The sequence below is a fragment of the Rhinoderma darwinii genome, chromosome 2, assembly GCF_050947455.1.
Source record: "Rhinoderma darwinii isolate aRhiDar2 chromosome 2, aRhiDar2.hap1, whole genome shotgun sequence".
In the NCBI taxonomy this organism is placed as follows: domain Eukaryota; kingdom Metazoa; phylum Chordata; class Amphibia; order Anura; family Rhinodermatidae; genus Rhinoderma; species Rhinoderma darwinii.
In genome coordinates, this window is record NC_134688.1 from 400,242,739 (window position 1) to 400,257,861 (window position 15,123).

General features: G+C 37.9%; 1 protein-coding gene across 3 annotated transcripts in view; it reads left to right on the plus strand.

The window, feature by feature from the left end:
* CNKSR2 (connector enhancer of kinase suppressor of Ras 2) overlaps positions 1–15,123 on the plus strand; it is a 371,721-nt gene that overhangs the window by 169,730 nt on the left and 186,868 nt on the right. For all 3 annotated transcript variants that reach the window (XM_075854043.1, XM_075854044.1, XM_075854045.1), the window contains 3 exons: positions 3,511–3,722; positions 12,283–12,372; positions 13,242–13,456. In XM_075854043.1, the coding sequence (XP_075710158.1) occupies positions 3,511–3,722; positions 12,283–12,372; positions 13,242–13,456 (517 nt within the window). The remainder of the gene's footprint in view (positions 1–3,510; positions 3,723–12,282; positions 12,373–13,241; positions 13,457–15,123) is intronic.

Genomic DNA, 15,123 nt, shown 5'->3' on the forward strand with positions numbered 1-15,123 from the left:
AGCTGCTCCATAATATACAGGAGAATCATTTTACATTTCTTCTAATACAGTATAACAACATCCAGCATGAAGTAAGATCGCAGCAGAGATCTTCACTGTACACATCTGCTGCACACTCAATCTACCTCTTCACAGTGGGCTCTCCCAGCTCAGAAGCAGTCAAAATTTGTAAGAGTTGGAGTGTTTATTGCTGCGGAGAGCAGATTCAGAGGGGAAATATTGCATTTTTCCTCTTATTTATTTATATATAATATATTTTGGTCTCCTATTACTTCATGATGTTTCGCAAGAAGTGATGGGTCTTATTTAAACCATTCTAGGGTCTTAAAATTAGGGTTGTTCCATGGAAACCAGCATATGAATGTTCTTTTGTAATGATCCTGGGATGAACTCCTAGTCTTCTCTGGAGAGGATATGTGCTGTGCCGTTCTATCCAGCCCCACTTGGCTGGTGAAGACCAAATTTTCGGGGGAATTATATTGGTAGGCATAATGCTAGAACTGAATGACTGTCGTGGATAATGAGACATTGTGAGGACAGTACTACCCTCTCCCTATTGATGTAAACACGCACACTTGGTGGAGTCAGGAAAAATAAACATTCGGCCCACAGTTAGCTCATGTGTATGGTCAGCAATGGCTAATATGTTACTTCTGCCTAAAGGTGGGGCTAGACGTGAGATATTTACTTATAGTAGGGTCGTCCTTAGGCTAGTTGGTGCCCTGTGCAGTAACTTCTATTGAGGCCCCCTCTATGGTTTACCATATTGTGCCAAAATAATACAATCACACAGTGCCCAAATAACAGTGCCATGATAACACTAGTGAAATAAGTAAGTCTCCAAAAATAATCTAGAGAATGTAGCTGCAACTAGTTTTCAAAGGTTTGGACAACGTGTGGAATCAGGGATGCAAGATTGGGGTGCCCAGGCCATCAGGACCAGTGGCGCCCTCTTCAACTGTGACAGGTTATCTGTCCTGTGCAACTGCACAGGTAGAACACCCGTAAGGCCAACCCTAATTGGTGGATACAACCAATTTAGTTTAGATCCATAGACAATCTTATTTGTATGGTGGGCAACAGACATTATGTTGGCTTGATCTGAAAATAAATATCTCATGTCTACGGACAGCTTTTTATGTACTACATGGTTATGATGATGAAGATGCCGACTGGATTTAATGTCTTCAAAATCTAATTCCACCCCTGCGGTTCTTCATTGTAAAACAAGTGGCGGAATCAAATTCATTATCACGTGTGTCAGTGGAAATAAAAAAATAATATATATATATATATATATATATATATATATATATATAATATAAATGCTATTCTACTAAAGAGACCATTTCATAGAAAATATTTACTCACCCCTGCAGCAAAGACTGACATCCAGTATTAACTGATGAAAGCATTTTTAATTTCTTCCTCTAAATACTCATTCATCCATACGCTAACTGTAAATCTAATTCACAAATGAACAGTTATGATACTGCAATGCCTACTAAGGGATGAACACTTAGTATATTCTTTGCTGAATTAGTATGTCTCTTGGGTAAAAATTATTTTTCAGCTGCTAATCGAGAACCATTTCTGTTCAAACCTGTTTGGCTCAAGAGTACCGCTCAGTCTTTTAATGGTAAATGGGAATATTGCTTAGTATATTCTTATAAAATTTTTGAAAAATAAGCAAACTATGTTGCATGGAATAAATGTTTATTAGCACACTGTAAAAAACATACTGATGGGGTAACTGGCTTCCTATGAAATTAACCCTAGCTTTTGTCTCTTATAAAGGAAAATTAGATTGTGAGCTCCATTGGGAACAAGGATTTTGCATACTGACAGTGTCTGTACACCACTACAGAATGTGTTGGTGGTGTATAAGCAACAGGAAATAAATAAAATAATATAAATTTTTTCTTTTATTTGCTAATAAGCGTTATTTGTGGCATGAGCACCCAAAATCCTCAAACTACAAATGATTGTATTTATGCACAACGAAAGCGGAGTACGAAGCCAAGTATATATATAAAATATATTTTTTTTTATTAATTACACATGTAAGACAAACATTTAAAAAGGTACATAATGAAATGGAGAGACTCTATAATATTGTATAATACAAGTAAACAGGCTATCCAAGTGTATATAGCAATAAATATTGCACGGTGTTCCTTATACTAAGGATACATGAGATGGGAGGTGTATTGTCCTATAAATGGCTAATCCCTCATGTGAACACCCATAGAGTAATGGACATAATAGTCCTGCGGGCAGTTTCTAGAAGAGAGAGCTTGAGTATCATAAATGGTTAGAAAGAACCTTACCCATGTCAATAGTCCTGGAAGCCTGGATAGCTTGTATTAAACCCCAACGCGCGTTTCGCGACGTCTGCATCCTCAGGGGGTGTATACACCATATACACATTTATTGCTATACACTTGGATAGCCTGTTTACTTGTATTATACAATATTATAGAGTCTCTCCATTTCATTATGTACCATTTTAAATGTTTGTCTTACATGTGTAATTAATAGAATTTGTTATATTTTATATATACTTGGCTTCGTACTCCGCTATCTTTGTGCATAAATATCTATTTTGGAGTTGCCTTTGCATTAAAAGAGGGAGGTTGTCTCATTGGGACATTACCTAGCCCGTTACTATCATGCATTAGGAGTTTATAGAATTACAAATGATTGTATGTATTAAATGTTCTATAATATTATTTGATTTCAAAAAGAACCTTTCACCACACAGATCTATTGAAGGTAATTTTCCAAAAGTCCTGCTTCCCTTCACACAGTTAAATGATGAAATTGTTCTGCAGCCACCACTAGGGCACCTTAGGAACTTATTGAAGACCATTTTATACAACTTCCATTCAATTCAATAATATATCCAATGCCAAGTGGTGGCTGCAAGCAGCCATCATTTTACCAGTATCATCAGAAAATGAAATACTATTTTAATCTGTTATTAGTTTAAACATGACTTAACATTTAAAAAAAAATTGATTTGCTTTTTTTTTTTATATATATGTTCATTTTTAAAATAAATTCTGAAATATTCCAGGTTTCGAACTAGAGCACACATAATAAGCTGATATTTCCTGTTTTCTGCAGTTCACTTGTCAGCTTTGCTGTGTATGCTGGGACAGGGTTAGCGGAGATCAGGGGATTTAATGAGACATGACCGCTTTATTGTACTGCTGGAGGCCTAGATAAGCAAGATAGTAACACTGTACACACAGATAAGGCTATATATGCATGTCCCCTGTCTTTCCCTGGTCTCTAGGATGGGGCTGTACTCTATAACGTCCTGAAGACTGCAATAATCTATGACCTGCCAATTAACTCCCCTTAAAAAAAATAAAAAAAATGTTTTTGCTTTGTTGTAAATAAAATAAAAAAATTGTATTCCTTAATAATTTCTGCAAAATAGCTCTAAAGTGGAAATATAAGCATTTTTCCATCAAATATAAATATATATATGTTTACTTTAAGAGACGAGAAAGGCAATTTGACATGTGAAGATGTCACCCGTCATATAGTTGGAAAACCAGTATCAGTGGGGTCCGAGTCTCCAAACTCCTTTTTGGACCAGGAGTATAGAAAACGTTTCAACACTGTAGAGGAAGATGCAGTCCTTTATTGCTATGAGTATGACAAAGGAAGAGCCAGTATGCAAAGTCGCAGAGAAAGCACTCCAACATATGGTAAGTGCTACTAATCATTGTGTGTGGTTACTATTATTATTATTACTATTATTATTAACCATTATATCATGGCAACTTTTTCTGCAGCACTTTACAATCTGGGGTAACAGGAAGCATGAAACAATGTCCTCCACGTACAATAAAACAGTAGGAAAGAGGACCCTGCCCATTAGAACTTATATGCTAAGGCCTTATTCACATGGACAAGTCTGATTACATACGCAAAAAACGCACCTTTTTTCATCCATGTGAATATTCGTGTCCGTCCATTTGGGTTCATTCATTTTTCTTTTCTGACCAGTGTGCTGTCCGTTTTTATCACGCACCTATAGACTTTAATTGGCAAATCTGGCTCCGCAAAAATGAGCCTATTTTGGGCATTCTGTGAGTATCTCGCAACGGACTCACACTCAGTTGTAAAAAAACATTGTGTGTGAAAAGTCCCGTTGAATCGTTTGGGTCAGTATGCTATCTGTTGTTAAAATGGACAGCACAAGGTAGAGAAATACGTTTGTGTGAATAACGCCGTAGGAGATGAGGGGTGACTTGATAGGTACAAAATGCTGATTTTGTATGGTAGACCAGCCATGTGAATGTAAAATGGAGATTTATAAATAAAGCCATGTGAACCACTGTATTGTATAAAAGAAACCCAAACGCACTCCAAGGATATTCGACTGTATGAATTTTTCGTGGAAGAATTATTTTTTTTCATTCATTCCAACATAGGTAATTTGTGCAACACAACATTTGCAAGCGATAAGCGTTTCTTTGACGTTTCGGCCCATCCAAGGCCTTTCTCAAAATCGCTATGGAGAGAGCAAAATATAACATAACGTATCTAGTATTTTCAATTGGATAACAAGTGAATAAATAAAATTGAAAATTTATGACAATGATATTTCTCAAGTCTATATTTAGACAATTAATCCCAGATCAATAGATATACATGTGTAAGTGAAGTAAGTCACTCATGGAAAAAAGGAATTATTTAACAATGACATTCATATGTAGATACTATAGTAATTAGTTTTTCTTATTTTTTATTTATTTATTATTTACAACCACAGGTATGTTCACGTTTTTTTTCCCTTTGCTTTCTGTATCAGGATGTGTAAATAAAAATACATATAGATCATATATTGGGACATCGTAACAAAAATGATAACGAATATATTCATATAAACACTGAAAATAAGGGAGGTATTGACAAGATACCTCACAAGACCATACCATAAAATACCGGCTGGAAGAGATGGTGATGGATAGAAGAGAGTAAAGGAGAAGGTAGAGAAATGTAGGAATATATACATATGTATATATATCCATAGAGGATACACATCACATCACAGGTTGTCCCCCTCCTTTTCTCACACTAAAGAATGTTATATCCCTACTATAATATAATGCAATACAAAATAATTCATTATTTTCCCCGTCCAACAACGTTAACTACATACTATGTTTTCACACATATCTTGACACAGACCTGTGGATGTATCCAATATTTCTATATAACTACATCGTTTTCTACATGTATTGCATTGAGGGTAGATGATCCAGAGTCTACTATCTGGTTATTTCGTATAATACACTTACATCTAAGCTTCCTGGGTAGGGCTTACCTTATGAATCAACGATGTTGACAGCTTGCGTTCCACAAAGCGACGGCATCCCCATTGCGCATGCGTCAGAACGGCCTTGCGTTCCAAATACCGGATATCCGACATGAGACTTTAGGCCTCATAAACGGGTGCTCTCGTCCAGCACTCTCCCACACACCCTGAGCGTCTGGCAGACGCCTTCCACACGATTATCCCTTGACAACCAAATGCAGGTACGCTTCTAATATGGTCCCATCGCTACTTTGGTATCCTCTATGGATATATATACATATGTATATATTCCTACATTTCTCTACCTTCTCCTTTACTCTCTTCTATCCATCACCATCTCTTCTAGCCGGTATTTTATGGTATGGTCTTGTGAGGTATCTTGTCAATACCTCCCTTATTTTCTGTGTTTATATGAATATATTCGTTATCATTTTTGTTACGATATGTCCCAATATATGTTCTATATGTATTGTTATTTACATATCCTGATACAGAAAGCAAAGGGAAAAAAAACGTGAACATACCTGTGGTTGTAAATAATAAATAAATAAAAAATAAGAAAAACTAATTACTATAGTATCTACATATGAATGTCATTGTTAAATAATTCCTTTTTTCCATGAGTGACTTACTTCACTTACACATGTATATCTATTGATCTTGGATTAATTGTCTAAATATAGACTTGAGAAATATCATTGTCATAAATTTTCAATTTTATTTATTCACTTGTTATCCAATTGAAAATACTAGATACGTTATGTTATATTTTGCTCTCTCCATAGCGATTTTGAGAAAGGCCTTGGATGGGCCGAAACGTCAAAGAAACGCTTATCGCTTGCAAATGTTGTGTTGCACAAATTACCTATGTTGGAATGAATGAAAATAAATAATTCTTCCACGAAAAATTCATACAGTCGAATATCCGTGGAGTGCGTTTGGGTTTCTTTTATACTCTACAATTGGGGTACAACCCACACCTGAACAGCACCAACATACAGGAGTGCATCCTTACTATTTCTATTCACAACCACTGTATTGTAACTGGGTGAGTTCAGAAACATTGCAAACATTGTATGGTCTATTGCAATATGATTGGGAGATGTGATAAGATGTGTTGTAGTGGACAGAAGCAAGTTTCATAGTGAGTGAGTAGTCCACTATTCTAGAGTATACGTGCAGCACAGGAGAAGTCTTCGGCCTAATTCACACGACCGTGTTTGGTCCGTTATATACGGTCCACATGTCGGCCGCATTTCCCGGACCGAACATAGTTCAGGGAGCCGGGTTCTGTGTCCCTGCCTCCCCGCGGGACTTTCAGTACGGGACAGTTTTCTTGCGGGGAGGCAGTGACTCACAGCGTCATACATAACTATGATGCTAGAAGCCCGGCTCCCTGAACTGTGTTTGGTCTGGGAAAAGCGGCAAACATGCGGGCCATATATCACGGACCAAGCACAGTCGTGTGAATTAGGCTTTAGAGATCGCAAAACTGTGATCAGCGAATACAATAGTGATCATTAACTGATTTATACAAAATAACTGGAAACCATTGCAATTACTAACAACTTTATATGTTGAATTATGATCCTTTTGTGAAGATTGTGGCTCTTTGGTCAGCAAGTTTAACTTTCTGTATGTGACGGAAAACATTAAAGGACCTGTCCGTTAAAAAATGGGGAAGCAGCTACTTGTGATCGAACATAACTAACAGGTGTTTAACCAAGTGGGAAGCCCTGACCTGTCCCCTTTAATGCCAACTACTATTACACCTCTATCCATGTGATGAACTTTCATCAGCAAAAATAAAGTTAAACTATTATTTTATTCATTCATCTTGGCTCTATTTTGATAGTTTTCACAATGTCAGAAGTATTTAAAGGAACGTACACCTGGTTAAATGTAGGGCAGGTCATCCTCTTAATGGAGCTTTGTTGCCGAAATATCTCCTCTAATCCCGGCTGCCGTAATGTCACGTGTCTGAAATGCGACTGCCCATGGACTGGAAGTCACTATGCATTCCTATAAGAGACTCATTGAGCATCTCATAGGAATGCATTGTAAAAGTGACTTCTGGCACACAAAGTAGACACTGTAGGAATCGGGCAGTCACATTGTGGTCAAGTGACCTCACGGTGTCCGCAGTAATAGGGTGACCTGCCCTACCTATTGCCAGGTGTAGCTTCCAAACGGGGGCCACGATAAAAATAATTCACCGACGTGCTCCTTTAAAAATAACTTGTACTGTGTTATCATTGGCTCTGCTGTATGAGAAGATTCTAATGAACATTGACTAGAACCGTACTAAACAAAGCAACCTAAATAAATAACTATATATGTAATTATTTTAGCTCACCAGACTGGTTCAAGGGGAATAATTCTCATTTAGTTTAATGTTAATTGAATAGGACTGTTATTGAAGAGAAATATTTAACATTGAAAAAAACACTATAATTTTATCTAGCAAAGTATCTGCTACATTTGCAAGAAAAAGTAAGTGAACCCTTAAGAATTACCTGGATTCCTGCATGGATTACTAATAAAATGTGGTTTGATTGTTCTCTTAAGTCACAATTATAGACAAACCCAATCTAACATAACATACAAACACTTGTACTGTTCATTATTTTTAATAAGCACATCCACAGAGCAGGGAGAAAAAGTAAGTGAACCCTTGAATGTAATCACCTGTAGATCCCTCTTTAGCAGCAATCATCTCCACCAAATGCTTCCTGTAGCTGTAAATAAGATTTGCACAACGTTGAGGAGGAATTTTGGACCATTTCTCCCTGCAAATGTGTGTCGGTTTGTCATTATTTCTGGGATGCCTTATGTGCTCATCCCTCTTCAGGTCTTGCCACAGCGTCTTGATATGGTTAAGGTCAGAACTCAATTTCAAATTCAAAAACACAAATTATCATCTTTTTCAACCTTTTTTAGCGGATTTGGTTCATTGGGGGTATATATAAAAAGGTTTATGCCAGTTTTCTGGTGTAAAAAGAATGTCGCAGATTTTGGTGCACGCCATAGTTGTACTAGCATTTGCGACTTTTCTCGCCCTTTTTTTGAAAGCTGCGGCTCATTCAAGGTACTGATGCCGGTCAGCACCTATGTGACGCAGCACTCAATGTCATCAGAGCTGCATCGTCGCATAGGTACTGTCAGCTCATTCAGTACCTTAAATAGGCCTCAACATTAAGGGGGAGCTGGATGGGAGCCAGTGGGGAGAAGAGAATTCCATAGGGGTTGATCGTTTCTATCAGCCAAACAACATAATGTTTTTCTTTTGTGCTATTTTGGATAATAGGAAATTAGGCCTGTCCCTCTTATATACTGCCTTTAGTTATTGAGGTGACAGATTTGCTTTAAATAATTGCTAGAAATTATTTCCAGTAACGTTTCACGATATGGACTGTTGAACATGAAGCTTTTCATATGCAGTATCCTTTTATGTTTGTGGGGGAATGGAAAGAGAACTATATCTTGACTGCAGCATACTTCCACTGAGAAATGGTCCAAACGCTAAAAGTGACAATAGCTCTGGGCATCATTTTGTAGAACCCATAGGGGTTGTCATAAAAATATAGCAAACAGAATGATTGCCACTCTTCTAGTCATTAGGTGAGACATGTACAGTTGCGTGAAAAAGTAAGTGAATTACCTGGATTTCTGCACAGATTACTAATAAAATGTGGTCTGTATGTTATCGAAGTTACAATAGACAAACACAATCTAACCAAACTAACAACACACAAACCGTTGTACTGTTCATGTCTTTTTATTGAGCACATTGAGTTAACATTAACAGTGCAGGTAGAAAAAGTAAGTGAACCTCTGTGTTAATGACTTCTCTTTAGGGTAATTGGCAAAAACTGTTTCAATTAAGGAGATGAGATTGAAAGTGTTGGATTCACAGGTTGTTTGCCAATTAAATAAAGGCATACAAAGCCTGGTTGCTTACAAACCTATTCTTCTCAAGAAAGATTGATTTTGTGTGAACCATGCTTCGAGGCAGAAAACTTTCAGAAGACTGGTTATAGAAAAGCAGAAAGCTGTAAAAGGCTATAAAATCTTTGCAAAAGACCTGGAGGTAAATAAATTCACAGTTAGACAAATTGTCCGCAAATAGAGAAAATTCAGAACTGTTGCTACTCTCCCTAGGAGTGGGAATCCTTAAAATAACACTGAACAAGAATGGTGTTCATGGAAGGACACTACGAAGGAAGCTGCTGCTGTCCAAAAAAAATATTGTGGTCCATCTCAAGTTTGCTTGAGACCACCTGGATGATCTACAATGCTTATAGGAAAATATTCTATGGACAGATGAGACAAAAGTGGAACATTGTAGCACAAATGCACAACACTGTGTTTGGAGGAAAAAGAGCACCTCATCCCAACTATGAAGCATGGCAGAGGGAGCATCATGGTTTGGGGCTGCTTTGCTGCCTCAGGGCTTGGATGCTTTGCTATAATTGAGGGAACATTTTACAGGAGAATTTAAGGGCAGCAGTCTGACCTCAAGCTGATGATGCCGCTGGAATATGGGGCAGATTTTTTAACATGGGCATATCATACATCAGCCTTGATAACCAATTTGCTGGCGTAAATGCAACACATTTATTAAGAGGCCAGCCTTTTAATAAATGTGTTGCATCTTTCCGCTGGCTATTTGCCACAATTGTGGCTGGCAGTGTGCCACAATTGTGGTGTAATGACCGCACTTAAAATAAACAAAAAATACGTTCTTGCCTCACCGGCCCCTCTCCATTTTTTTTGTTTTTTGTGCCTTATCTTTAGTTTTTATGAACATAATTCTACTACACGGAATAAAATCTACACCCAATTTACTATAAAGCTGTTGACTACATTTGCAAAAATTGGTATAAGTTTCAACCAGTGATCAGTCCAATGTAATATAGAAATACATGCAAAGATGTACCTCCTTCCTAGTAACATTTAACAAATGTCTCCTTCCTGTCCTTGCTGTTGGTCTTCACAGATGGTATTTATGCTTTAAAGAACAGCGTTTTGCAAAAGAACAGTCTCATCATTTTAAGTGATTACTTTGTCTGCTTGGGTCTTGCTCTAAAACTTTATTTTAACATGGATGTAAAGGAGCACTTTGTCTTTGCAATGAGCTTCATCCACATGTTCTCTTTAGGAAAGAGCTTTACAGATATAAAGGTGGCGTTGCTTAGTTGTACGAATCAAACATTTTAAAAAGTTTTGTTTAGGTCGTTGTTTACTGATATTTTATAGAAGACCTTTATTCACTCAATAATTTGTCATTCGAATGTAAAAATGTACCAGAGCTAATCATAGGAGATACTTTAACATAGAATCATAGGATATTTGGCTTTATTTCGGTAAAGTCTGGATGCACTTTGCAACTGTATTATTTATCCAATGCCTCGAAAATAAATCATAAGTAACCTTGCTCATAGTCTTGATTATAAATACCCTACCGTTTTGTGTATACATCTCTTATGCAGACCTGTCTGTCTCCATGGTTATAGACTGCAAACCTGTGTAGTCTGATCCTTCAGTCTTTTGTTACTCCTCTGCATGTGTCCCATTTTCTTGATAACCTGCAGACAGTAGTTGAGGGGGCAAAGGGAGTGAAGTGACACATGACTGCACGATAAGACTACACGCATGGTTGTATACAATCTCTAATAAAAAAAATAATGGGATCAATTATCCACATATATTAAGTTATTTCTTACATTCAATCAGCTTCTCATCCAATGCCACTTGTCCCCACCCTAGCTGAAAGTTATGTGCGTTCCTTTAAGTGCCACTTTTGATGCCTCCGCAATTTCAGGGTTGACACCACTGGTATAGATGTACCTATATTAGTCCGATAAGCCTGCTTAAATTGTGAAGTTATGCCACACATTTTACAATCTGAAAGTAGTTAAGAACATACATAGAGGAAAAAAGAAAAGTCTCCGGCAGGGTTTACCGGAGACAATAGCGCAGCATGCTGCACTATTGTGTCCGATGAAATCACGGACACCCCGACGGAAAGCCAACGGAACCTGTTAAAGTCAATGGGTTCCGTCGGCAACTGGCGGTGTCCGTTGTGCAACGGAATGGTTTAACACCGGTGGGAACAAGGCCTAACGCCATGTAAATTTTACAAATTGTATAATCTTAATTTTAAAAGCCTCATGCCTCATGCACACAACTGTTGTGCCACTCGGGCCGTTTTTTACGTCATCCGAGTGGCACCCGATCGTCTTCACGGACCCATTCCCTTTAGCGGGTGAATCGGGTCCGTGAAAAATTGCACACACGGTCATGTGCATGAGGGGTAGGATTAGAAAATATCTTAATTACTGCACTTTTTATTGACTAATATTTATGGGCTGTTGATATGTTTGTTTTTTTCGATTGAATGTTTTAGGAGTCTTGGGCTTTGTTCACATTTGCGTCGGGAATCCTAACTGAAACAAACGGAAACCACAGGTTTGCATGTGCATCACCGTTGATTTCAATGGTGACTGATATCGTGAAAGTGGTTTTAGTTTGTCACTGTGTAATGGTTCTGTAGTTTTGACGGAATGAATAGCACAGTTGACTACAGTATTGATTCCGTCAAAACGACAGAACCCTTAAACAACGGCGACAAACGGAAACCATTTGCACCGAATCCGTCACCATTAAAATTAATGGTGATGCAAATGGAAACCTAAGGCTTCCATTTGCGTTAGTTTGGATTCTGTTCATGGGTTCCCCTGATGGAAAGCTCAGACGGAACCCATGAACAGAGTCCCAACGCAGATGTGAACGAAGCCTTATTGCTGGGCTCAGCTGTTAGTGCTGTGATGGTCACGGTCTCTGGTTGATACTCAACATAGGGAGTACTTTACTGTAGTTGTTCTTTGCCTTCATCATCTGGGCCTAACAGTCTTTAACAAACAATGTTTTTTACCATGTAGGTAAGTTGAGACCAATTTCTATGCCTGTAGAATACAACTGGGTTGGGGACTATGAAGATCCTAGCAAGATAAAACGAGACAGTAGGAGAGGTAAGTCAAGTATTGTTAATAGACATATTAAACATTTAATGATTTATGAAAGATTGCAAAGAACTAGTCATTGTTTTCAGCCATGATGGGGATGTAAATGATCAATTGTAGATTTATCCTTACAATAGTCTAGAAAAAAAAAAGAAGTTGACAACCTATATAAGAGTTTTAATGACTGCCATTACCTGTATAGGAAACTTGGATAGTGATGTGAATGTCCACCTATTAACACTGTCCTCTTTAGGCGCAGCATTCTATGCTGATACATTTTTTTAATATGACCTTATAACACTCAGAGCTCTGTCTATTATAGAGATCTAAATCACTTGCATAGGTATAGAGTTACAAGTACAGAACATATATTTAATATAATGCTAATTTCAATATCTAGAATTGAAATAAATATATAATTTACTGCGTTCTTGCATAAAATCCCTGAATGTAGCAGCATGGCCTGAAAACTATAACAACCGCAAACTGATAAACATCAGAACGGTGTTCAGAAAAGTATATACTTCAAGAATAGATGTCTTTGGAAAATGTTAAAATTTTTCTCTGCATCACGGATTACCTCGAGGGCCTATAATTTTTGGTTCTGATATAATCGTATATTGCTTAAAATACATTTAAACTGTCTGGTAAATACAGTAACCGTGTACAATGAGTGCAAATCCCAAAAGCATCCTTTGACACCGTGCCCCATGGGAAGACATAGTCCTAGTAATTTATCTGTAACTGAACATAAATGCAATTTTCTCTAATCTACAGCAGGGCGATGATATAGTAACATCATCTCCAAAGTTTTAATTTATCATTGGTTTCATCTACGTAACTTCAGGTCCTTCAAGTCTTTCTTTCCATTTTGCTAGAAAGTTCTCTGCTCCGGTACATGAGCAATGACAAAATTATTCAAGAAGAGTTTCTGATGCAGAGAAGCACCAAAAAGGACACCGGGAAGAAATCTAAAAAGAAAGGAGAGAAAAATACAAGTCCGAGTCATTATGGTGTACTTTCCGGAGCACAGATGGATTCCTTGCGGCAGGAAGTGGTCAGTCCATCAGTAGCAGATACAGCTTCATATCATGTGAGTAGCGTGCTATATGCCTTCATTTTTAGCTTTTAACTTGGGGATCATTGGAGATATATTATTTTGTTATTACATATATAATACGATTTTAAAGTTGTTTTTTTCTGCAGTAACTTAGGTTTTATTACATATTTGAACATAGTTGTAAACCTAACAGGAGTCCACACTGTGCAATTTGATTAAGTTTTTTTTTGTGCTTTTGATGTGGCTTAATCTGGTGTAGGATGGTAAAAGGAACACAAATCAAACAAAGTGGATACTAAAAAGGGGAAAAATATGAAGACCCGCTTAAATGACTAAAAAAAAGTGCATCAGAATTGCACACGACCGTATTTTTAATCTCTAATTTCGGACCGTAATTATGGACTCTTTTCTTTGGGCTATGGACGCCTTTCCGTATTTTTACTGATGGGTGTCCCTGCCATAGAAATGATAGAACCTGTCCTTTTGTTTGTCCATAATTACTGCACGGACTCCTCGGGCGCTTCTGTAATTACGTATGGTTATGGATGTGCATTCGTAGCAGATTACGGAACGGAGTTGCTATGCAATGCCGGGGGATTACCAAAGATTCGTCCTTGTTTCTTTTTTTTTTTTTTGCGGATCCGTAAATACGGATGCACTACGGACCGTGTTTACGGATACCGTTACGTATATGCGGATGATTTACGGATGACTATATAGGACTATGGATCCGTATTTACGGACAATATTTACGGATGGATGAAATCTACGGACGTGTGCATGGGGCCTTAATCTGTCCTAAAGGTGAGGTTCACATTTTCCTTAGGCCCCATGCACATGACCGTGCTTTTGCGGCTGCAATTCCACCAAAAATCCACGGGAGAATTGTGGCCCCGTTTATTTCTGTGGGCCCATGCACACGACCCGTGCATGGCCCAGGAGCCTGAACCGCAGAAAGAACGGACATGTCTTATTACGGCCGTGTTCTGCGGTCCAGGCTCATAATAAATAATGGGTACGGCCATATGCATGGCTCGCGGGTAACACTCAGAGACCGTTCGACCCCAAAAACACGGTTGTGTGCATGAGGCCTTACTTTGTGGAATATGGGAAACTAGCATCTTCCTTACCTTCCAACATCAAGAATTCTCCTTTTTTTCTGCTTGTGGTCTGCTCTGTAAATGTTCAGAAACCTCCTTAGACCCCACAAAACAGTCTAGAGCAATGCATTAACTAGAAGACAGGGAGGAGAGAGAAAAGGGGGACGCAGCTACAGTTTCTCACTTTTTTTTTTCTTCTCTCCCCCTCTCGCTTTGTTTGGGTAGACCCCTGAATGGCTCCGATTGCAGAGCACAGAACTAGTATCACACCAGGAACAGCCCACGTCCACTTAGCAGGAGTTACAGTACATTTTATAGACCCCTACAGTTGCCTAGAATAACTGATTTGTAATTTTTTTTCTTTAATGAGAGCTATAATAGTATAATTTACTTCCTCTCCAGATAAGAACATTAAAGTGTTAAACCAAAATGTCCCTTAGACTACATAAGCAGGAAACCTGATTTCAGATCAATATCTGCATTCTTGCTAGTGAGGAAATGATTTATGGGGCAAAGAAATAATTAAACCGCTGCCCTTTTGTTTTCCATTATTTTTATTAATTTAGAAACGTCATCAACTTTGTATTGATGTACAACTTT